General features: G+C 44.3%; 2 protein-coding genes across 4 annotated transcripts; one reads left to right on the top strand and one right to left on the bottom strand.

Moving 5' to 3' along the window:
• Nucleotides 1-45: 45 nt before the first annotated feature.
• ZGPAT (zinc finger CCCH-type and G-patch domain containing) lies at nucleotides 46-7,870 on the bottom strand. The gene is made up of 6 exons (XM_005444858.4): nucleotides 6,855-7,870; nucleotides 6,053-6,186; nucleotides 5,116-5,274; nucleotides 3,945-4,076; nucleotides 2,716-3,133; nucleotides 46-2,252 (listed from the first exon to the last, which is right to left on the bottom strand). The coding sequence occupies exons 1-6, from the start codon at nucleotides 7,499-7,501 to the stop codon at nucleotides 2,114-2,116; spliced, it is 1,629 nt and encodes a 542-aa protein (XP_005444915.1). The 5' UTR covers nucleotides 7,502-7,870; the 3' UTR covers nucleotides 46-2,113.
• A 256-nt stretch (nucleotides 7,871-8,126) lies between these two features.
• On the top strand, nucleotides 8,127-20,639 carry ARFRP1 (ADP ribosylation factor related protein 1). 3 transcript variants are annotated; one of them, XM_055722693.1, is made up of 9 exons: nucleotides 8,138-8,204; nucleotides 9,597-9,696; nucleotides 10,089-10,176; nucleotides 10,651-10,733; nucleotides 11,182-11,263; nucleotides 11,760-11,830; nucleotides 18,148-18,248; nucleotides 18,365-18,404; nucleotides 19,742-20,639. In XM_055722693.1, the coding sequence occupies exons 2-8, from the start codon at nucleotides 9,604-9,606 to the stop codon at nucleotides 18,384-18,386; spliced, it is 540 nt and encodes a 179-aa protein (XP_055578668.1). In that variant the 5' UTR covers nucleotides 8,138-8,204; nucleotides 9,597-9,603; the 3' UTR covers nucleotides 18,387-18,404; nucleotides 19,742-20,639. The 3 variants fall into 3 exon arrangements, with proteins under 3 accessions (XP_055578666.1, XP_055578667.1, XP_055578668.1); XM_055722691.1 differs by lacking the exon at nucleotides 18,365-18,404 and having other exon boundaries at nucleotides 8,127-8,204; XM_055722692.1 differs by lacking the exon at nucleotides 18,365-18,404 and having other exon boundaries at nucleotides 8,136-8,188.
• Nucleotides 20,640-24,511: the final 3,872 nt, after the last annotated feature.

A 24,511-nucleotide genomic window follows, 5' to 3' on the forward strand; every position in this document is an offset into this window, starting at 1 on the left:
ACAGATCATCACCACCTTGCAAAAGAACAACGCCTTACAAGGACAGAGGGGGAAAAATAAAAATCAACTTTATTCACAGGGACGTGAACTGTCTTGGGTGGGAGGCAGCAGCCATTTGAGTAGGAGTCTGACAAGTAAGGCTGTGGAAATCCCAAGGAAAGGTCAAAACACGACTTAGCTGAGACACAGGGCTAAGAGACCCAATTCTGAAAGAGATGACGGTGTTAAATAGCATCAGAGAACACAACAAATCCAAGAAATTTCTCAGCCCAGCTCAGCTCAGCTGTCATGGGCCACTTCAGCGAGCACCCATGCTTAGCTGGGCACATCAATCCTTGTCACCACCCAACGTTTGAGTGTGGGAAATAAACACTCATTTGCGAGGGAAGGGCACTGAGCAACCATCGTTAAACCCTTAAGTTAAGCCGAGTGTGTGAACATGAACTGAGAACAACGAAGATGATACAGCTGATTTAGTTAGAAACTGATAGATGCTGAAGTGCTCAAGGCAGCCCACGCCACCTTGCACATCTACACAGTGCTTATCATAGCAGGATCCAAGCGCTCTTCAGGAGAGTCACTTGTAACAGGTTTCCTGAAGACGTTAATCTTGTTTACTTTTGCTGTTACTCTGTGTTTTCTGAGATGTGTCTGCAGCAATGCTAAATCCCACATGACTTGAACAGCTCTGATCGTATCTCCTTCAGCCTTAGATTTTCTGGTTAGTTTGGCAGCCTGACTCTACCAGTAGGCGCAGCCCTGCCCAGGCCAACAGCTCTAGAAGTTGCTTGGGAACAGATAAAAAAGGCGGTACTAAAGATGCAAAACTTTTCATTAGAAAAATGACTCAGAAGAAAAGGAAATAGATAAATTAAAAGAAAAATGTGTCTTTAAGATACTGGCATGAAACTGCAAACAATTATTTTTTTTTTTCTAAAAGCAATTACAATGCACAAGTCCCACCAGAAACGGAGTCTGACAAACCACCATCTCCTCTGGGGCAAGGACTGCCTGCCGCCAACGCAGAATATAACCTAGGGAAAAGACATCCTTCCTGTCCAAAGACTCTCCACGCTGCAGGGAAGGGCACTTCTCTTGCTTGGCCTGCTTCCAGCATAGCCTGACGCTCTCCCACAGGCAGGGCTGCATGCTGGGCACATACAGACCTCCTGATCTTTGTGCTCATCCAGCATCTGGGCCCTGAGGATTTTCAGTAAGAGGACCTGCGTTTGATGAGCCATCTAGGACAGAAAAACTCAAGTAATGATGGCAAAAATCGTAAGGTTCCCTGGGGATTTGTTCCCAGCTAGGAGGTTTGAGGATCCATTACTCTGCTGTGTTACACTCCCCCAGCTTTGGCACGCTACTTGCGGAACCACGCAGCTTTCCATGCCAAGTCAATGAGTTAGGCTACAGCATGTCCTGGGATACTCTTACAGTCAAACTGATGAAACCTGATGCGTGAGACCACTATTACCAACCTCCGAGCTGCCAGCTTTCTGTCTATTCTTTACACCAGGGCTACAAGGAACTGCTCCCCAAAGCAATGGGTTCTCAGACAAAGCCCACAGCAAAAACCAGAAGGTAGAGAGCAGCTGAAGCAACTTGCCTTTGTTGTTTTCACCCAGTACAAGCCTTTTCTGCTTCACCAGAATGTGCTCGGGACCCTGCCTCCACTTGCATTCGTCAGTTGGCTGCAAACACAAGCCACAGTTGATGGCAGGATGTGGGGCTTTCAAAGCCCCTCCTCAGCCAGTTCGCAGCCAGCGACGTTATCACCCAAGTAGCTACAGACTCTGGAAGGAGGTGCCACCACAGGGATAACAGAGGAAAAAAGTGTGCAAGAGAACAGAGAATCGTATTTCTTGTAGCTAGTCCTTATACAAGGCTCAGGCTTACTGAATGCTTGCAGGGCTGGACGGATGCACACCTCTCCCCCTCCCCGCAGAGCTCAGAACCACCTAGTTTTAGAAACTGCTGCTTTTCAGCCCAGTTTTCAGGCTGGGCAGCCTGAGGCCCAGAGGAGCAGGATGGCTCAGCCAGGCTCTGAGGCCACGAGCACCGGGCCTGACTTGGAAGGACAATCACTGCAGCCAAACGCCTTTCTCAGAGACTAGAACTCAGTCATCTTCTTATGCGTGTCTGCTTTCTTCTGCTCCCGCTGCAGGCTGGCTTCCTGGGCCTGCAGCTGCCCCAGCTGTTTATGTGCATTAGCCAGCTTCTCCTCCAGCTGAGCTGTAGCAATGCTGTGCCTGAAAGCAAAAAGTATTACAGCAATGTCATCCTGCACGGTAAGATCAAAGGACTGTCATCACCCCAGGAGGGTTTGCCCTTTCCTGTGGGATAAGTGCAAGTGACCTGCTGAAAGCCAGGAAGAACCCGATGCTCAGCACAGTCTGGGCTAGAAAATGTACTCCTGCGATGCTCAACAGCAACGCGGCAGGGATGGCCATGAGAAGGAAAGGACTCCGGTACCTTTCTGCAGAGAGCCCCCCTCTGCCACAGCCTGAATTCCAGCCAAAGAACCCCAGGCGCACCTGCCGGTGTCCAGACTGGTGTGAAGCACACACTAAAAGTCCCTCTCCCCCACTCCCCCTTAGGTCTCATCCAGATGTTTCACTTGTTCCTCCTATACCTCATTTCAAGGCCACCCCTTCCCAGAAGCGCCAAGAATCCTCAGCTCATCCTGCAGTCCCAAACAGAATGTTTTCCTACCGCCCAATGTTGCGTGCCAGGGCCTGCTGGATTCCTCTGATATCCTTCTGTGTTTGTTCAATCTTCTCCATCGTCTGGAAGAGGTGGACACTCAGGGCTTTCTTAGTGCTCTTGCTAGCGTGGTAGATCTCTTTGCTGTTCCTCTCTGGCATTGCCATCCCTCCAGCCTTCTCCCCGGTACTCTTCCCTCGCAGTTTTTCATTCAAAAAGTCAAACACATTGTGGGAAGGCTTACGGCTGCCCGCGGGGGACTGTCCACAGCTGTTCCTCTTTGCTCGGCATTTCCTTGATTTGCCTGGGTCCAGCTTCCCCTGTTTCTTTTTCTGAAGCACCTCAGCACACTGGTCAAGGGACTTCCCTCGAGGAAGTACCACAGCCTGCACTGGCTCCACTCGGCCTTCAGAATTCTTCCCTAACCCTGAGGAGAGACACCAAGAGAATACTGCAAGTGAGGACATCCCCTCTCCAAATCACCTCCCACCACAAGCTCATGTTGACAGTGACAAGCTTAGAACAAGCAGACGGGCTTCTGAGGTACAGAGAGCCCCAGCTACCACCCAAGTCAAGGGGAGCGGCGAAGGCCCCGGCACAGTGGATGCAGACGCTACAACAGGAGCCTTCTACAGCAAAAGATACGGGATAAAAAGCCCGAGGCCATTCATCAGGCCAGTTTCTGTGAAACTAGGTTCAGCCCTCACATTCTCAGCTTCTCAAGCCAGGTTCTTCCTAAAACTGGTTTGGTTCCTCTGGGAGAACTATAGACAAATGCAAGCAGCAGACTGCCCTCCTAAAGCCCCCAAGGCTCAATACAATTTGTGTAGCAAGAAGCTAGTTCAGCAGGCTTTGAAGTCTGTGTCTTGAGCCAGGAGATGCTTTAACGCAGACATCAGAAGCTTCATAGATCAGTTCCCTTCTACCTAAAGCCTTTGAACATTTCATATGACAGTTCTCATGGCTTTAATCATGAACTTGACCAGGGCTCCAAATGCCTCCAATTTTTGCTATGGCCATACAGGGGCTGGTGCACACATATACCTGTAGTTCAATTAAGTTATCCCTTCTTGCCTTCTAACGCAGCTGTGATTCATCACACAGCTTGAGCCTTATCTGACAGGCCCTTCAGCACAGGGAAGTTACAGTTCTACCCAAAATCTTATTTTTCTTAACTAGTTTTAGGATCCACCAAGCAGTCAGGCTCTCACAGCAGCAGGACCGCCTTCTCCCCTTACCTTTTCCAAATTCGTATCCCATCTGAACAAGCAGTTTGGAGCCAATACCACGAGTATGGGCTTCCCAGCCACCAAAAGAGGAACTGCATGCAGGAGTCCACTCCCCGTTCTCTGGAACTCTTGAATCTATCACTGTGGCACAGAATAGAAGAAACAGTGAAACACAAACCCAAAGCTTCTACACAAATGCTTCATCCGGGGCACCCATGGCATGAAAACCCCTCAGGAGGCAGTACAATATACTTCTCCCACCCTAGAATCACTCAAACAATCCTCCAGCCTTAATTAGTTCCTATTGAGCTGCCACTTTTTATGAACACTGTATAGCGAGTCACTTAAATGAGAGCTCTCACTTGATTCAATGCATATGCCATCTCACACTTCCAGGCAGAACCATCCAGAAGTTTTACGCTTCCTTTCCTTCCTTCTAGGATGGTGATACAGGCCGACATAAACCATTAGAGTAAAATTTGGCACAGTGGCAGGTAATACTTATTCTGTGCCTCTAGCTCATGTCTCTGGTATGAAGCTCCTCTAGGCCACAATGCTAATGCTGTGTTATTAGGATCTAATAACCTCTATTAGGCTAAGTGTAAAGAGCTCTAGGACTCAACTTTGTCCCTGTGACGTTAACTGTGCTACTAGCGCAGGGACAGAGTAATCTCAAAGAAGTCACTTGGGCTCTCTCTGTGTCAGCTTTCAATAATAAAACAGGGCATGGCTGCTCCTGTGACCTCATCAAGGCACTGGAAGGATCAAACACGCAAAATTACTCTTGTACTCTTGTGTCATGGAACTCCACAGAGCTCCCAGAGATGAGGAAGTCTCCCGATTCACTCGTCAGCCAGTCACATAAAGAACAGACTCAGAGCTGGGAACTCAGCACTAAAACATCACACCCTGTTCTTTCACGTGTTGGAAGTTCCCATAGAAACCTTCAACCTTTGCTGGCCCAGTCATCTGCATAAACCAAGTATTTTCATTTGCAATTGTAACATAATAGCTAATTCCCATTCTCTATCTTTCAGCAACACATAAAGAGATTAGTTATTCTTTCATCAGAGGTGAGACACTTTTAATGAAAGCTCCAGGAAAGTAATCCAGTAGGTCCCAGAGAAAGGCAGATGTAGATCACAAGTCACTTTTGCTCACACCGTCCCCGCTCTCTTACCTTTAGCATAACCAGAATCATCAACACTGTCTTCATCAGACTCAGCAGATTCGGCACCATCTTCACTTCGCAGCGGGGGAATGACACTATCTCCTTCCACAACAGCTTCCTTGAGCAGCAGGGAATCGAACTTCACAGTGTAGTAACCACTGTCGATGTCTACAGAAGGGAAAGCAAGGACAAGAGTTCCCGTAAGTCTCCAATGCGCAGCTGGCAGAGGGCTTTCAGAAACAGAGTTGGCTCCAGTGGAATGACACAGGCAAGGGGGAAGGCACAAGGAACGTGTGGTTTAAAAAATGCTGGCTTATCTTCGTGCTTTAGATTTCTGTTTCGGACAGAGAAGCACCCACTGCAGTGAAAAGCTATTTCCACAATGCCTATGTTGATACTTAAAGGTTTATTTCTAAAAATGAAGAAAGATGGGCTGTTGAGAAATGGAATTAAAGAGGTTAGACCTGCTCCTCTGTGACCTAATAACAGTCAAAGAAATATGAAAAGAGAGAATAAACCCTCACTCTTCCCAAGACATGGGGAAGCTTGTATCAGCAGGTGATAGGCAGGGCCAGCTTCCATGTCTTTTGGTTAAACAGGAGCAGATTATTGCAATTCTAACCTAATATGCATGCAAATTCCTGCAATACCTGCTTCTTCCCTTCTGGGGCAGATAATGACCACATAGTCATATCCCTTCCACATTCCTGCTCTGTATGTCTCCTTTTTGTCTAACACTTTCCTGTTTTCCAGACTATTCCCTTCCCAAGCCTGACAAAATTCAGAATGTTTTCTCAGCTATGTCAAGATTTTCAGTTTAGGGCTGCAGCTACATAGCTGATGTTTTTCTGTCATTAACCAAAATAGTCAAGTCTTATATTCACATAAACATCAGCCTTCATATTCCACACAGAATCCTGGCAAAGCACACTCAAACACGACTCACCAGTTATTTTTGCAGTGTACCATATTCCATCGCTGTGTTTCGCCAGGCAGGCTGAGCCCACCTCCAGCGTGCTCAGATTGGGCTCCTGAAATGGCTGAAGCTCCTCCACAGACACCACTTGCCCGTGTGAAAACCTGCCAGAGGAGGCAGAAGAAGAATTATCTCCATCTCATTTCAGCAGGCTTGAAATAAAAATTGCTTCCTGCCTTAAAGGAAATGCGAACAAGTTGTCAGCAGTGATGTCTTCACCAGTAGTTACAGAAATTTTATCGTGCATTATTTCAATTACACAGGTTATTCATTTTTCACCTTAAAACATTATTTATATCATGTAACAAAGACCGCATCCTACCCCAGACTTAAGCTCTCCTTCCTAGTGACACATTCAGCAAAAAAGTTCACAGGTCTTTTGAGATAAACAGGGTCACACTTTTGTGGGTCTCTGGGCCAACTTCCTCCAAAGACGGAGACTCTACTGCAATGTATGTACTATTGACAGACAAGCTTTGGTGTTTTATTTTAAAATACTTAATTGGTTATTAATTTAGCCACTCGACTGATTATGTAAAATCTCTGCAACTTTCCCATGGGATCTTCCATTTAATCTCTGCATTTGCTAAAGAAAACAGCCAAAGGGATGCCATGCTTACCATAACACATTTTTAAAACATAAACAAAAAGGCAAAATTTCATTGGGTAAAAAAGCCAAACGGTACAAACTCAAAGGTTTAACTCTTTGAGTGACAAGGCCATTAGCTATGGGAAGGACATAAGCCCCCTCCCACCCCTTTTTCTTTTTTACCGACAGTTCTCTTTAAATCTGCATTTGTCATCCAAGAAGAACGGGCACGGCTTCAATGACTTGTGAGTCGGATAGAGATACAGCACTCTGACTCCTGCACTGCCGTCTTCTAAGTCCTCTGTCCCCACAATCATGGCATTATGGTACTCCAGGGTCCCCCAAGAGCTGTAGTAGGGGGCTTTAACCTTCATTCCGCTCAATTCCTCCTCCCCCTCCTCTCTGTCAGACTCCACCTCTTCTTCACTGTACTTTGATTCACTTTTGTCATCAGTTTCTTCATCTCTCTTTGATGATATCTCACTGTTATTAGCTGAAGGCTTCTCATCAGTTCCAAGCTCAGCAATGGCTTCCTTAAAAGCAGCATACTCCTCATCCTGCGCAGAACTGTCTGGGTGGGTGTCCTGCTCCAGAAGGCCTACTGGAGAGGATGAGGAGGAGGCATTTGTATCTAGAGTAGCCAGAAGTTTGCTCTTTCTAACAGACACCAGGCTGGACTCGGTCAGTTCTATCAGCTGCTTCAAATCTTCCTGCAACTGAATCAAGTCCGACTGCTGTGAGGGGTCCAGGCCTGCCCCTAAAGCCAGCTCCACTTGCTGCAGCTGGGCATTGTAGCTCTGAATTGCTGCTTCCAGACTCTCTTCATCCATTATCAGCAAAAAAAAGGTGTGTTTAACTGTGTTCTCTCCGGGAACTCACAACACATTCGAAATGTTTACTTAAGACGAGCAACTTTTTGGATAACAAGCCCTTGTCTGCAGAAGCTACCATCCACCCCGCCGCCTCGCTTCTTCCCTCGGAAGTAACCAGGTCGAAGCTCCTGCAGCAAACGGGCGGCGACAGGCGATGAGGGAGGCCAAGGGGAGGCCAGGCCCTGCCCTCCCCCGCCACGGCGCCCGCTGGAGCGCGCCGGGCTCACACACGGTACCGCTCCTCCCGCAGCCTGGTCACTGGCGGCGCGACCCCTCCACCACAGGGCTGCCAGCAACTCCCCAACTTGACTCTGTCTCAGCCGCCCCACTCACCCCTCAGCTCCCCCTTCCCCTAGAGCGCCGCCGCCATAACACCCACCAGCTTCCGGCCCCCCGCGCCCCACTTCCGGCTTCCCCGGCCAGCGCGTTACGCCACTCAGCGGCGAGACCGTCCCTCTACTGCGCTTGCGCACTCGGTGTCCCCCGGCGGGCCGTGCTGCAGGGCATTCTGGGATTTGTAGTCCGTGCACCACCTCGCCATTCCGCCCGGCGCGGCGCGAGAACTACACTTCCCAGAGTGCCCCGCGCGGGACGGCGCCGGCGGCCCGGGCCGGTGGGCAGCGTTGAGGAGCTGCCTGGCGGGAGGTGCCTCCGGTAGCTGGTGAGGGGCCGCGGGTTTCGGGCGCGGTCCTCCGCCTTCCGCGCCCGTCGGACGTCAGGGGCCGCGGCGGGGCCCGCAGGGCACGGCTGGGCCTGGAGCGGGCCTGGGAGGCGGCACCGGCCCAGCCCGTCCCGGGACCTGGCCGTGGGCCGTGAGGGGGAAATGGCGGGGAGGGTCGGTTTCCCCCTGCTGCCCTGTCAGACCGTGGCAGGGGGAGGAGAGGGGGATCTCCCGGGTCTAGGGGAAACGAGGCGGTGCTTGGGCATGGCTCGGATCACCTGCTGGCCCCAAGGGGGAGCGGGCCGGAGGGGGGGGCCCAGCCTGGGCCTCTTGCAGAGCTGGGGATGAAGGGTCCCCACTCGCTCGGCCTGTACCTGTGGGGAGGCAAAGCCCCTGTGCCCCGAGGTGTCCTGTCCTCACGCTGAGTGCCCCAGCCTGAGAAATCCCTTACTTCTGGTCCAGAACGCTTTTTCCTTTCCTGTAGGTAGCAGCGTTTGACTTCAAAGTGATTGCTTACCTTCACACTTGCTTAAGGACAGTTGCCTCTCAAAGTCTTTGCCTTGAGGTTCTCTTTGTGTTCAAACGGGAGAGTTGTTGCAATGTTGTGTGAGTCAGCTGTAGTGCTTGGTACCAGTACTTCCTGCATCTTGGCAAGTCTTCTCTGCCTTGGTTGCAAATGTGCCAACAGAAAAAGTGTGGGTTTCTGCAGGTGTCGGTGTCGCCTTGCCTGATTCTCAGTCTTGTGCTTTTGCCTAGCTGACTGGCCTGTTTTGTCTTCATGGCATTCTAAGATGACAAAACACTTGTATGGTGGATACTGTAACAAGATTGTTGCTGGGTAAGGCTTAAATTAAGATAAGTAGGGGGTCTTATGCACCTTTTGGATACACTGCACTCTTGTTTGACTATTAAAGCTCCCATGATACTGTTATATGGATCAGGAACAGGGAGTGGGGGACCAGCCTGTACATTCTTGTTCAAAATACCTGTTCTGTGTATTTGTATGAAGTTGGCTTCATTTTCTTTGGGTCTTACGTGTATTGCAACAAGCATTCAAGCTCTTATTTGGCTCTCCTTTAAGCCCCAAAGCAGACAGGGTAGTTTTCCAATGAGGGCTGAGTTTGCAGTGGATGCTGGGCACTATGTGCAGAAACAGAGGATAGGCTTTTTGGAAAATAATGCCTCACTTGTATGCATTTGAAAATTTCATTTTGAGCCATTTGTGTGGTCTCTTTTGGATCTGTGATTTGTCCTGGGATTGCCTCGCTATGAGAGTTATTGACAAAATAATAATATCATTTATCTGTCTGGTGTTGGGAAGAACTTGTATTGTGGAATGAGAGACTTTTGGAAGTGACCTGTTTGTTAATGATTTCCTTGTACTTGTTTCAGGAGCAGGATGTATACTCTGCTGTCTGGACTCTATAAATACATGTTCCAGAGGGATGAGTACTGCGTCTTGATCCTTGGTTTGGACAATGCTGGTAAAACCGTAAGTGCTGTTTATTAACAACTGTGTGGAAGGCACACGCAGTTCTAAACATCCTCCAGAGATAAAACTTCCAACAGACAGGTCAGTCTTTCTTTGGCTGTATTGTGAGTTATTTTAGTGATGTTACACCAAAGAATCAACTTTTCCCTCTTACTTAAATTTAGCATAAGCTTTCAGGGATGTAGGTGAGGCTTTGTTAATCCCATAATCACCTGTGATCATCCCTTCTTCCCTTGCTAAAATAGGGACCAAGAAGAGTGGTTTGTTCCAGGGTTAGGTAGGGCAGTATCTGTTGGAGAGGATTCTGCAGAAATGAAAAAGCAGGTTTGGGTTAGCATTACCCCAGCCAGCAAAATATTTGAGAGTAAATACTTTTTCTTATTCCTTTTCAGACCTTCCTTGAACAAACTAAAACTCGATTTAACAAGAACTACAAAGGGATGAGTTTGTCCAAAATCACAACCACTGTAGGCTTAAACAGTAAGTAAATCTGTTTGGATTTTTTTCAGCTTTCCTGCACAGTTAGACAACAGTTGGTTCTTGTTTGAAATATTTAAGAATTGACAAGGGCAACATAGTTGTAGAAGTAGGGATCATATCTCCAAGCTCCCCATGTCCTTCTGTAAGAAAATAAAATAGGCTTTCTTAGCTTATGAGGAAAAAGCCTTGAAATGTTAAAAACCCAAGTATCTCATCTCAGTGCTACACTCCGAGGTTAAGCTAAATTTCACTGGTTCATGGGCCTCATTCTGATATTATTTGCACTGATATGACTCTGACATTAGTGGTCACCCTTTGCGAAGGTACTGTTCAGTTGTAGAGTGTAGCCACTCTATGTGATTTGTTCCTCTGGAAGACTGTTCTACCCCAGATTTCTTAGAGGGATGCACAGGTGTTTGTGCTTTAGGGACTGCCTTTAGTTTTCATTTGATTATCTTTTCTTCTTTCCCTTAGTTGGTACTATTGATGTTGGCAAAACTCGGCTAATGTTCTGGGATCTTGGTGGACAGGAGGAACTACAGTCTCTTTGGGACAAGGTAGCAGATGTTTTTTGGTGTTTTTTTTTTCTTTTATAAATATTTTGATCTCTTAGAATTGAAGCAGTCTGATCATTTAGTAACCATACAAGCTTATTGGTATTTAGCATCAACACTTTTCCAGACATTCAACTAGCAAGTTTAGCAGTGATAATGCTTAATATTTGCATTATTATTTAAAGGCAGCAAATTATCAACCTGTATCTGGGGTTTTGTCAGCAGAGAGAAGCTTTTTCACCTGCTGTATTCAGTAGGCCTGCAAACAGAACAGGCAATGTATTCTCTGTGCCACTCTTCTCTCCAGACAAATAATACAAAGACAGCTGGTACTAATTGGTTGATTTCTTCCATGTTTATCCACATTATACTGAATTAAAAAAAAAAAATCAGAAAGAGGAACAAATGGTCCTAGCAGATAGATACACTAATACTTGTGTTATCCTTTCAGTATTACGCTGAATCTCATGGAGTGATCTATGTTATTGACTCCACTGATGAGGAGAGGCTCTCGGAATCTAAAAGAGCTTTTGGTGAGTACCTTGTGTTTTAGCTGTACTGTGGTGTCACAATGTACTGTGGCACAGTTCTCTCGTTACTGTCATGACTGTTACTGTGTCCTTGAAGTAAGCTGTGTGGCCTGTTGGTGACACATCTGTAGCACTTCTGCACTTTTTTGTTGAAGTCTGTCTTGTCTGTAACACAGGACTCTTTTGTTGCCTATAATGATCTTGAATCTCTTTCTGTGCTTATGCTAATGATTTTGAAATTTTTATTTCTTATTCTGTATTTATCACCTCATTAATTTTCAGCAACATGCTTGTTGATCAAAATAAAGTTTGGAGTTTGATCTGGAAAAAAATTCTTTGAAGAAAATAGATCTGGAAGTTTGTATCTAAGGAAACTAATGCAGGAAGGAGCCTCTTGCTTCAGTCCCTGTGTCCAGATAGTCTGTCAGGCATTTGCACAACTTTTATCTTCCTGAATTTGCTAAACCTCTGTTTTTGTTTCTGTTCCTTTGCTTTGTAGAAAAGATGATTACTAGCGAAGCTCTGGAAGGGGTTCCCATTCTGGTGTTAGCTAACAAGCAGGATGTAGAGGTAAGATTATTGCAGATTTACTTCTTACGTGTGTGAATAAGCCTTGGAAAGGTGAGCTCTGCATGCATGTTAAATTTGTTATACATTCGTGGTCTGATCCTGTGGTGCTTTCCCACTGCTGTAAATAATTGCTTTGAATTTAGTTTTTATTTTTTTTCCTTTCTCCTCCATGCTCCTCCAAAGCATAAATCGGCTTACTACAGGCACATCAGTCTCAGCTGTTTTGAGATTTGTATGTAAACAGAACAGACTATGTAGCTGTGGTGGGTCTTTCTTTACTGTGATTTGATATCTTGATACTGTTTTTTCCTGTTGATCAGAAAAAGAATGTTTAGTGCACTTTGTTTATGGTGCTCTACTGTTACTGGGAACAGCACAACAAATGTATGTGAAGCAATACTGCCCATTTCCCATAAACAGATAATATCTAATCACTGAAACATTCTGTTTGTCCTAGAACATTCCATCTATGACAGCAGTGAATGGCAAGGAATGCCTTTTCTTGGTAGTATAATTTGAATTCTTTCTGGTACATCCAGAAATGCAAAACTTTTGGTTTGTATTTGACAAGTCAGTGGGCACTACAGTGTGACTGTTTAGGCAACGCACCCAGGCCAGTCTTCATCTCCCCCAGCACAGGAAAAACTGAAGTGCTCCCCCAGCACGTTTTCCTCCTCCTTTCCACCCGTTGTACCTGCAGTTCCAGTACTGCAGTTCGAGTGATTAATCTCTAGATGGAGCCTGAGATCTTCAGTAGATTTTGGAGTACCAGCCCTGGCAGCTGTGATCAGTATCTGTTTAAGTATGCAAAAACTTCCCAGCTTCTCCCCCTGGACTTTACACCTACTTCAGTGAGTGTACTTGTGGGAAATACTTGAGACTTCCATAGAAATAATTTTGGCTTTGAAGGAGGGTTTGGTTACACTTTGTGTGTATGACAATTTTTTTTTGGATGATCATAAGATTATCTAGTTATAGAAATAAAAGACATGTAATTCCATTTAAAAGACAGTGTGAGATTGAGACAGAATGCTCATTTATGGTCCTGACTTCCCTGTGATCTCTGGTATGTGGGGAAATTGACTGTCTTTTCTGTGTGGAAACCAAAATATTAACTCTTGTATTACCACACAAGACTACAGCTTTACAGCAGGGAGCAGTCTGCACTCCTGCCTTCAGCTGTTGAGAAATAAACTATATGCAGTGACCTGGAAAGCTGTTCCAGTTTTCCTTATGGCTGTATATGCATCTTTTGTTATGGGCGTACTGCAAATGCCAGCTCTTCTGGCACCCTAGCCAGACTAAAGAAATAAAAGTTGGACAAGTGGACTTCTTTATATGGTTAAAGGAGTTATTTGAAACAGGCTTTCAGGATAAAAACTATGACTGGCCCCTTGCCCTTTCTGGAGGGTCCAGGACCAGCTCATAGGTGTAGGACATTTATGCAGTCATAGAACAAGAGCTTAGCAAAGCCGTACCGCCTGGAGGTATGCCTATTTTTAAGAAATACCTATATTGTATATTTAGAGATCTACTGCTAGAGTGTGACCTTGGATATGGACACAGAGCAGAGAGACATCAATGCTATTAACAAAACATTAAGGGGACTATAGCTTATTTTTGAGTAATTATTTAGGTTCACTTAAGCAAGGTTTAGAAAACTAGAAGGCATGTTTCTCTTCCACTGATCTAGCAGAATCAAAGACCTCTGGAAGGAAGTTGAACGCTACAGAATTATCATTGCTAGAGATTTTTCTGCTCTGGATCTCCAGACATACAATCGTAGTGAGGAATTCTCACCAGTATCCCTCTGTTGTTAATGTGGATCATGACAAGGGAGGATAAGCGGTATCTTAACCTTGTTGGTATTTGCAGATGAAAGATGATGATTACATCTTGAAAGGCCAGCAGAAGACTTGTGGTGAAATATATCAGAAGTAGTACATCTGAAATAATTATTGTTTTTTTTCAAGTTTACATTCCTCACAGTAAGCTAACAAAAATCTGACTCAATGCCTGAAATTACATAAAGTGTAAGGATTTTTTGGCCCTGATGCTAAATTCCTCAAAGAAAAGCATTCTGCTGTTAATAGGCACCACTACCCTGGGGTAAATTGCCTCCACTTAGCGCTGCCAAGCACGAGCAGTATTTGGCCATATCAGGAGATGAAACACAGTCATGGACTTCAAAATACCAATTCTAAATACTGTGTATGATCTTTTTTTTTGTACCAGGAGAATGCTCCGTGTTTAGCAGGGGCATCAAAACTGAATCATTCTGTAATTAATTAGAGGACTGGGTCAAGTGTATGTTGTGGGAGGGAGTTTGGTATGTTTTATAAAGGGATTATTGCTTTATAGGGGAATTGAATGTCTAATATATAATAGTTCATGTGGACTCCCTTGCAAGTCAGAATGCTGCTTTTGAAACTACTGGGCACTTTGGCTCAGCTACTGTTCACTGCAGAAAACGCTGCAAAATAAGAATTTATATTTGCTATTTTGATGTTAAAAGTTTTATAAAAGCTATATATTTCTGAACTGTACAATGAACTGTTAAAACTGGAAGATAGAATGGTTTGTTTTGGAACACTATTAAAAACACTGGGAAAATGGAGCTGAAAAAATAGCATATGAAAATTACTGGGTGTTGTATGATGTCTTTGGGAGGAAGTTTTGCCTTCTGAATATTAAGGTAAATTTTGGAAATTTAATTTGAAATCTCCAGAACGTTGGAAAGCCTATTCATGTATTTGAAAAATGAGAGGAGTCATGCTGAGTAGCAGCATATATTTGATGACTCATAGTGTTATCTGTTTTCCATACAGTTTTTAGAAAATAAGCCTTGTGCGTGATGACCATTCTAATTTCCAGCTTGAGATGCCACAGCTTCCCTGTAAAATTAGTTTCAGCTTAAATAAGCTCAATTTAATTTAAACAAGCTCTAAGTTGTAATTTAAAATGAGCTTGTAAAAAAAGGTAGCACTGAACATGGGTCAGCTTGGTTAGACTTCTTATTAAATAGTTTTACTTAGGCTATCCACCTTTCTGTTGTTTATATTTTAATTCCATTCTGCCAATTGATTATTCTTGAGATGGCTGCAGAACCTATACGTCAGGTTTTATCCTGATATGAGACCAAGCAGCAGCACTGTATTTCCTGCAGTGGATCTGGCAGACGAAAAAAGATGCAATGCAACCTTTTTTGCCTAAAACAGCCACTCATGCTTTTCTGCAGGTGACTCCAGAAATGGAGCCTTTGCAGCTTGATACGATCCTAGGTGTACCATTCCTGAGTCTTAATTTGGGTAATGCTGTTCTGAACCCTTCATAAAAGGAATTTTGTTGTGCAGGCGGGTCAGTCCTGGCTAGAACAGGCCTTGAAGAGCCTTCATGAAAAGATGGGTTTCAGTGCGTTCTTTTGGGGAAGTTGAGATAGAAGTATGATTTGTCAAGTTGTGTGGGTTTCCTCTGAAATGTGTGGTAGATAACACTGCTCCAGAAAGGTCATCTGTGGATTTTATTATTGTGATGGTATGCTGTTTGTGATCAGGAATCCAGCTTCCCTAGTTTGCTCTTGATTTATGTGGTTTCAGTTGTGAAACAGAACACATCTGTAAATAAATATTTTGTAATGTCGATAGGGAGGTGGAAAAGAGGGGAACTTGGAAGCCGCAGCTGACATTTTCTCCCCAGCACGAGACGCTCAAATGCTCCTAGTTGAAGTGACGGGTAATCTGCCTCATCCTCTGCTGTAGGACGAGATTCCAGTTTGTGGCTTCCCCTTGAACACTAAAACAAGGCTTCTCTGAATAGATAGTTCAGGGGTGCTATCCCCTCTCATGTGTTAATGTATTTCATCCCAAGGGGAAAAAGATGTTCCTCAGAACAGGGGTAGTATTGTGATGCAGTGACATCCTGTTATAAACAATGCAAATGGTGCAAGGCCTCCTCAGAAGCAAAGCTCTCTGAGGCAGATTTCTGTGGGGAGCAATGGCTGGACAGCTCTGTGGAAGTTAGGGCAGGCCACGATTATACCAGAGCATGAGGAAGGGAAGTTATTATCTTAAAGGTCTTTTCCAACCTAAACAATTCTATGGTTCTGTAAGCTGGGGGAAAAAAATGCCTACAGCAGTTGTAAGCTGCACTGGGAAAAGTCAGCTTCTCAAAGGCCTTAAAGATGGATGAGTTGAAGGAGGTGGAATCCCTGTGCTGCTGAGTATGTGCAGGGGTATTGGTCTTCTGGTGGGTTTTGTGAAGTCTGTTGCCTGACTGCTTTGCACAGGCCTGTGCAAATAGAAATAAAGGACAGCATGACTATGCTCTGTGCTGTTATTTCCTACCTTGAACACTTTCTCTCAGATATATTTTAATAAGATTGTAAAATATACCATCATTTAGAAAAGGAGAAATTGTTATACTATGATATTAAGGTGTGATAAGCCTGAAGCATATTTCAAGAAACATTCGCTCAGTTTCAGCAGCCTTAGGGATTAACCTTCCTGCTGCCAAGTCAAAAAAAGGTGATGACATGAAAAATAGCTCAAATTACTGACATGCAGCTCTTCTTCCTTCGTAGTAGTTGGGTAATTGACTTACCTAGAGCTCTGGCTTAAATCAAGGGGCAGTTGCACCTGCCTTTCTTATTTGGCAGTGAACGTTACACCAAAACTAAAGTAGCATCTTTTACAAACTTGTAAGGAATGGTTGTTTGGTAGTAATTGCTTGCCCATCTTCCAGACCTACTGGTATGAATTCCAAGTCAAGTCTGACTCCCACTAAAGTTAGTATTAGATTAGGTTTTAAATTGATTTAACTATTTATCCTGTGGATGACAGCTCATATTTATAAATTGCAGATTTTTAATTTGGCAGAAATGGTGAAGTAAGTTTTTAGGGCTTTGGTGCCATGAAGTAAGTAATGTTTCTGGATACAGTTTCTAGCTCATTGATTGAAACTGCGAGTTTGAAATGCAACGTAGGTCATAAGAAAGTAGAGTCATCAGAAGTTGCACAACTAATGGATTCTAAGCCCTTCACATGGCAAATTGCAAGCCTGGATTCAAGAGCAGTGGGTGAATTGGGTGTTGTTAAAGTGCTCAACCCATTTCTTAGTACGTCTGACTTAAAAGCACTGAAACCTGCTTATTTGTCACATGGTCATCCCCACAGTAGTTTCCTGTAATTTCTCCAGAACCTGTATTTTGCAAAATGGATAGCTGGTATCATTAATTTCCATCTTCCTGCTAATTTAAGGGACAGACTTGTAGAAGACGACAGACTTGTAGGAGACTGAATTCCTGTTTGCAAGTAGTCTGTTCTTTCAAAGGCTACATCCACTTCGACTATTCCTTAAGACTCACAAGGGTCTGGTTTGGTATTTGAGTAAACACTTGCCCAGAACATGTATTTAAGTCTCAAGGCCACCAGACTTTGGTGCCAGCCTGCCTGGCTGGTGATTGATACTTCTACTCCATCCATTGAAGGTCCAAAAAATGTCTTTGCAGAGAGAGGAAGAAAGCTGGGCTTGTGGCTAGCTCAAGTGCTGAAATGGCATGTCCAAGGCTTCTGAGGAAAAAGCGAGCACCGAGATCAGAAAAGGATTTAAAGGCTGGTGATTCTTCTTGTCCCTGCTTCCCGTGTTCAGGGAGGAAGGCACAAATCTAGACTTCAGTAGGGCAGGGGTATTTTTGTTGTGTTTGTAACTTCAAGAATAAAAGTTTTGTGGTAACACTGGGATTTATGTCAGGAAAGTAACGCACTGGCTTGCTGGGATGTTTATGCATTTGTGTAGTTTAGAACCACTTCCCAGCAATCTCCTAGCAGCCTTATAGAAGTGCAAGAGCTGACGGTGATAAAGAGCAAAGTGACACCAGGCATTAGAAAATGTGCTGCATTCAGTGCTGTCAGCATTTTTTCCTGCAGGTGAAATGCAATCAAGTGCAGGGCAGCCATGCCTTTAGTGTCAAGGAATGTGCTGAGAGCTTAGGAAAAATCAGCGTCCAAGCCATTTTCTGAGAGTGTGCATGTAGGGAGACATGATCCAGGCCACTGGCAAAGAGTCAGCTGGGATTCTGGCAGGTTACACCATTTTAAAAGGCTTTGTAAATAGACATACATACATACATAGTCTTCGGTGAAAAAATAATATGTTCATTTTTTTAGAATGTAAAGAAGTGAGTTTGCTCTGTTAGTGCATGAGGGGGGTTTAACCTAACAGCATTGTACCATCCTCACTGATGCAGAGCTGTGGATGCGGAAGAAGGTCATCATCTCCTGTGGCATAGAAATCAAGCTCTTCTTTGCTTTCCCTTGCAGACTTGTCTCTCAATACCTGACATCAAGACAGCGTTTAGTGACTGCATTAACAAAATTGGGAAGAGAGACTGCCTAACGCAAGCCTGCTCTGCTCTTACTGGGTAAGCATGAGACTGGGTGGTGTTTTGGTTAACTGAACAGCTGCAGGGCACCGCACAAGCAGAGCAGCGCTATAGGATCTCATAACCCCTGAAAGGGAGCTGTGCTTCCTTCCCAGCAGTGACAGACCTTGTCTGTGAACTTTGGACTCGCACCAGGTCAGTAACTTCATCTGTGAATCCTGCCTATGAAACATGCTGAAAATGTACCGTTGGCTGAGAGCAGTGGGACTTGCAAGCACGTGGAGTTGTTGATTCTTGTCCTTTATCGTGCCTTCTCCATACACAGTAACCTTTGCGGTCGTTGGCATGCTGCTGCTCCTGGCTTTTATGTCAGTTGAAAATGTAGCTGTTTATGACACTGCCAGAGAAAAAAGTGGTTTCATTGGTAGTGGTGTAATTACGCTCTTGCTTTCATATTTCTTGGCGTGCAGATGAGCTTTGTTACGTAGATGATACAATCTCCAAGAGTGTTTGTACACTGGGGACCTCTGTGATTTAAGATACAATGACTAGGCCAGATCAAAATTTGGGACACTGGGCAGCCACACACCACCCAGCTGCATGCCGTGACCTTGACCAGCCCACTAGATTCCTGATATCCTCCCTATTGCACATTGACTCTTGCAATACTTTGGTTATGCTTTCAGTTCTTTGAGTGAAAAGTGCTCTTTGGCATAAGTCAAAAGTACTGTTCCAGATGGCTAGAAATACTCGTCTGAGTTACTGCCCGTACTGAATCCAGCACTTTGAGATGTCTTGTTTTTTTAATCTAGCAAGAAATCTGTTTTATTATACAAGCTACGGCAAAGGATAAGAAAAGCTTCTTAGGCCATGAGAAAAATCTCTGTTGACTGCACTGCTAAGAATCAAGTGCCATGAAGCAGGTGAATGACCACAAGAACAATGGTTAAGCATTGACTGGAAGAGAAGTATTAGATAATAATCTCATGAAATGACACCTTTTCAGTTGTTGTGGGTTTTGTACAAACACTTCTAGTTTTGATCTGTGTGGAATTCCCTTTCAAAATTTCTGTTTGAGTTTGCACTAAAACGGTAAGTTGTGGAAGTCCTGGTGGGAAGCTGCACAGCCCACCAATTTGCGGTCCCAGTGCAGATGATTACGGAGCTGGAGCCGGGATTGGAAGATCTGATACAACTAGCCTGAGGCTTGTAGCAAAAGAAGCTCAAACCAGCTGTCAGGTGGTGTGATGCTTGTTCGTTTCAAGGTTTCCACAGACCTGATGACTAACTAAATTGTATGTAGTCTTGTACAGACATCAGAAAAAAGAGATACATACTGAATTGAAGGAAAACAGATCCCCATTGTTTGTGTGTATGAGAAGCTAATCTCGTAATGCCAGTAAATAACTGCAGCGTGAAAGCCTTCACTTGCTCTCGTAAGGGCTCGGTTACGGACTACGTGAGCTACATTTTTGTTCTTGGTTGGTGTGTTTTAGGTTTTCTTCTTAAATCTTCTCTGCTTATTTCCTTAGCAAAGGAGTGAACGAGGGAATTGAATGGATGGTGAAGTGCGTGGTGAGAAATATACACCGGCCCCCAAGAAAGAAGGACATCACGTAAGGCATGCGAAGTCAGCCATGGAATGGACAGTCTTTTTTCACACAGTTTTGTGTTCCCTTTAAAGAAGGTGGTCTACTGGATTCCTATTACACCTGATTCTTTACTAAGTTTGAAGACAAACATTCTCTTTCTGTGTCTAAAAAACTTGAGCAAAGAATTCCAGCTGGGTGGGGGGTGGGAATCTCTTACATTAAGTATTAAGTCATTGGCCTGAGAGCATAGACCAAGTGGTAATCTATGCATTGTTGCAGATGTGAAGGACTTAATTTTCTACTGTATTACTTTGTGATTCTTGATTTGTTAGTCTAAGAGGCTGGAGGCCAGTGACATGAAGGAAATCCTGATGGAACTGTGTAGGTGAATACGAAAGGGGAGGGAAAGCCTGGGGAATCGCTGTCCCTTCTAACTGGGAAGTCACTTTGCTGCTCCAGCCCCAGGATTACCATAGAGGGTGTTACTGGCCCTGTTACGCTGCTGTTTGTATAATGGGGAGAGACAGCGTGGATTATAACTCAATTTTCAGTCGGCATGTTGATTTGTAACTTTTACCTGTGGTAGATGCAGATGTGGAAGCCAGCAACTGCAGGAGGTACACTGTTTAAAATGGGTATTCTTAACAGGACATGAACTCCAGGAGCACTGCCTTGCTTTGACTACCAATCTCTCTGTTGTGCATTCTCTTTAATTGTAAGAATAATTGGTATCTTCTGTAACTGGAATGAATTGAGGCCTCTCTGTGATCTTTTTAGGCTGAAAGCTGAACCTCTAGGCAGGGAGAAATCAGTATGCAATAAAGCTTCCTACTTTGAACTTCTCTTGCTGAAACAACAGATGTTTGGAAATGGTGGTACTTAGCCCGCTGTTTTTTTGAAAGGCAAGAAAAAAACAGAAAGGCAGCTGTCCAAGTCATATAGTGCACACTTATGTAGCCTACCCAGCTAGTAATTCTGCTGACATATCACTCACATTTCTCCAGATACTTCTTTTTACATGTGTTCTACAGTGGTTTGGCAGTGGGTGGTGTTGTCACATGTTTTAGTTACTCCTAGCACTGGTGACAGTTCTGTGGTAATTGATCACAATAACTAAGGGGACATTATTCGAGCTGTGTTTGAGCAAGTTAGACAGTAGGGTTTGTTTAAAGACATCTTCTTACTTGGCATCTGTCAAAGAACTTTCTACTAAATTTTCTGCATGCAGCTCATTGCAGGTTTTGGGTGTTTTTACAAGAGAACATAATTAATTCCCTCTCATTTGGGTCAAAGGGTGAGGGCAGCTGGACTAATGTTATTAAGCACATGAAGTCAGTGGAAGTAGTTGCACACTGGAAAGCAGAATCTTCTCAGTAAAGCCAGGATAGGGTAAGGCTAGGCAAACTGTCAGATATCAAATCCCTTTCTCATTACTTGCTGTTAGAACAGGTGGTGTAACACAGTACCTGAGTTTGAATTCAGATGGTGCCAATGTCAGTGCCATATCCCAGAAGACTTAAAATGCAGTAGATCTAACTCAGACACCATTGCATTGGGCTCCTCTGGACCTGGTGATCCGTCTCAGGTTTCTTAGGCTTCTTTGAATGTAGAGGATCCCTTGAAGATCACTCACCTACTCTAAGAAGCAGCACTTTCTTTAGGGTGCTGCATGTGATGTAGGGCTGAGTGTTTCAAGTGTACCCAAGTACTGGATACCCAGTGGCCACTGGTGGTAAGGGACACCTCTCTCACTTGGCCATCTCTGAAAACCTGAGTATTTTCAATGTATCTTTGTGGTCCTGGCTCTTCAGTTGCCAGGGTTGGTGTTAACAATTAAACTGAAGATGTAAATCTGTGACTGGTGGACAAAAGTACCTTGCTGATAGATGAAACGCTTCAGTCGAGTAACTTGAAATGTCTCTTTAATGGGACACCAGGGGTTTTCCAAACTTTCCACATACTCTTCTCATATCTGTTCCTCTCCCTATTCCCTAGGAGACCAGGGAGGAAAAAACCATTCTGAGCTTGAGCCCATAGCTGTTCTCACATAGACACAAAGACTGTTTTGTGTCACATATCAGCAGGAGATCTTAAATTAAAGCAAATATTTTGACTTCAGAATTCCCAGTTTCCAGAGTGGGAGAGTCTTTTACTCAGAGAGATGCATCTGCTGTGATAAGTATGAGTATGCTCTGATGTTCACAAGAGATCAGGGAGGATTTCTTTGAAACTGGCAGTGAAAAGTGCAGTATCACTCACAGTTAGCTTCTAGAGCAGTAACAGCAGTTACAGGATGGGGCACACAGATGCAGCTGTTTGGCACTCAAAAGTCTGTTTTAGGAAAGTGTGTCAGGTTTTTCCACCATTATAGATAAAGTGCACCTACCTGATACTTTTGACAGATTTCCTGAGTTCTGGGGAAGCCCAGCAGGTAAGCTGGGTAAGCTGTTGAATTGCTTTGGTGCGTCCTCCATGCTGCAGCATGACCCAAACGAAGGAATTCAGTTTGATCAGCCTACAGGTGTAAGATAAAGATCTTGCTGTGCAAGCACAACCTGAAGTTAGATTGTGCTGTTCGTACCACGTACAGTTACTTTTCACAAAGCACAAAGACAATGGAGTGTTGCCAAGCCAGCTGGGGTTTTTGGTTGTGTCTGCTTCTACATGGTCATAAACGGCTACACAAGGACACTGGTGAGTTTCTTCTTCTGTTGGTTTTACTGCCGTTTCAGTCTCTATAAGCTGGTCTGTTCTGCTAATGGTGCCCCAGAACGGACCAATGGAGTAGGACTGAACTGACGTGGAAAAGCATTCTGAAAAGGGATGGCAGTCAATGCATAAGCTCCACTAAAAAAAAAATCCCACTGGTGTAGCCTAAGACGATAATGCTGGTAGCTGATAACTGTTTTATATTTTGACCAGTAATTAATCAATAATTTATCATGTTTTAAACTTGCGCTTTATTGAAGTCCTTACAGGAGGCACAAACTTCTATTTAAAATGCTTTTGCATTGCAAGTAACCCCTCTGCAAGACCTCCAGCCAAAGCGATGGCGTTGCTGACTAGTTCAAATGCAATCGGTTTTCCAGATTTTTAATACATTTGAGATGGACCTATTTTGCCCTTGCCTGTTTACAGCAATTTATTTCTCTGAAGAGGTGCTTTATCTTTCCAAGGTGAAACAGATTCATCATCTGTACTTAGTAATCACTTTTTCCTTTAGCAAGCTTTACACTGAGGTAAAGCTAAGTGTCTAATAATCATGGTAGTTATTCTGCTTGCCTTATTTGAACATTGGCAGAAGATTAACTTTCTCTCACCCATCTGGAATTTTCCTGCTGTGCAAACATGTATTGGCTTTTATCACTGAGAGGCAAGAGTGTTCCTTAAGAAAACACAAAACCCACTTCTAATGCTTTTGAATACTCTCTGAATTACAGTGCTCTCCACGTGGTGACCATTTAATCTTCATTTGGAACTAGGGAAAGACGCAGAATAACCAAGTTACAGCACCTTTTGCTGGTACTGCCTAACCACGTCCCATCCTAGCGTGAGCCGACAGTGATGTTGCCTTGCTGCAATGGCTTGGTGGTCTGTTTCTCAGTGATGATGTCCAGTCTTGTCCCACTCACCCCGGCATCCTATCGCACAGAACCAGGGGAAATACCAGGACAAATCAGACACAGCTTTGTGCTAAGATCAACAGCTTCTTTAAGGCTCTGGCCTGTTTCAGAGCAGAGTGAAGAAGCAAGCAGAAGGCATGTATGGGGTGTATGCCCCCAGGCGTCCTTATTACTCTCTGCTAAACTGAAATCAGCCTATAACAGAGAAGTGGACTTATTATCTTTTCCAGTGCCATAGGGTTGTTTGATTCCTAACTGAGCTATTTTTAGTCTCTTCACCCTTAAGATCCTACTCCTGTACCACTGATACATGCTATAACATTTGTGCACCAACACGTCCACCACATCCATCAGTGCATTTAAGGTAAGGCTCTGCCTTTACACGGATTACAGATGGCAATCTTGAGCAAAAGGGCACTTTACTGCAAATCTGGAAGTTTGCTTCTCATCCTGATGATGTTTTAGCTAGGCATGAGACAGTTGAGTTAGTCATGAGTTCCAGAAGTGTGTGCTCATGAATAACTGGCTATGAGGTACTGTTGTGGGTTTGGAAAATGTAAGGTTACAACAGTCCTCAGCTAAAAACCTGGATTAAATTACATGCAGGTTTCTGAATTGATTTAGGTATTTCATTATTATTTGAAACAGTATCCTTGGACTTCTCTGATGGCAAGTGGTATTAGTTCAAGGAGAGAACTTCTAGAGGCATCTGCTAAGAAAGGCAAGAGTGGTATTGTCACAGGTCTTGACCATTATCCCTTTAAATTAAAAAAAAAATCTGATTAATGTAAATGGTAACTGGCTGGCAGCCACAGATGTGGTGTCCACACGTAAAGGAAAGTGGATTCTGCCCCTGCTTGCAGCTCTGCCTATGCTCCTTAGCTTTTACCAAAAGAAGTGCCACAGACTGAGCTTGCCCCCAGTCATGGGGCCATTTTCAGAGACTGAAAGCAATTACTGCCAAGCGTTTGTTTGTCTGTAGGTTTCCCAAAAGCAGCCTGGACAGTCAAGAAAACCAGGCTGAATAGACCCTGGCACAGAGACAGGATCCTTTCTCAAAAATCCCTTTTGGCACAGTTTTGTGGTA

This window comes from Falco cherrug, chromosome 10 (genome assembly GCF_023634085.1).
Source record: "Falco cherrug isolate bFalChe1 chromosome 10, bFalChe1.pri, whole genome shotgun sequence".
In the NCBI taxonomy this organism is placed as follows: Eukaryota; Metazoa; Chordata; class Aves; order Falconiformes; family Falconidae; genus Falco; species Falco cherrug.

Coding starts and splice junctions, on each gene's coding strand:
- ZGPAT (XM_005444858.4), bottom strand. CDS start 7,501: ATGGATGAAGAGAGTCTGGAAGCAGCAATTCAGAGCTACAATGCCCAG. Junction 6,187..6,854: donor AGATTTAAAGAGAACTGTCG/GTAAAAAAGAAA, acceptor CTCCTCTGGCAG/GTTTTCACACGGGCAAGTGG. Junction 3,134..3,944: donor GGGATACGAATTTGGAAAAG/GTAAGGGGAGAA, acceptor GTCTCTCCTCAG/GGTTAGGGAAGAATTCTGAA.
- ARFRP1 (XM_055722691.1), top strand. CDS start 9,604: ATGTATACTCTGCTGTCTGGACTCTATAAATACATGTTCCAGAGGGAT. Junction 10,177..10,650: donor AACCACTGTAGGCTTAAACA/GTAAGTAAATCT, acceptor TCTTTCCCTTAG/TTGGTACTATTGATGTTGGC. Junction 11,831..18,147: donor CTAACAAGCAGGATGTAGAG/GTAAGATTATTG, acceptor TTTCCCTTGCAG/ACTTGTCTCTCAATACCTGA.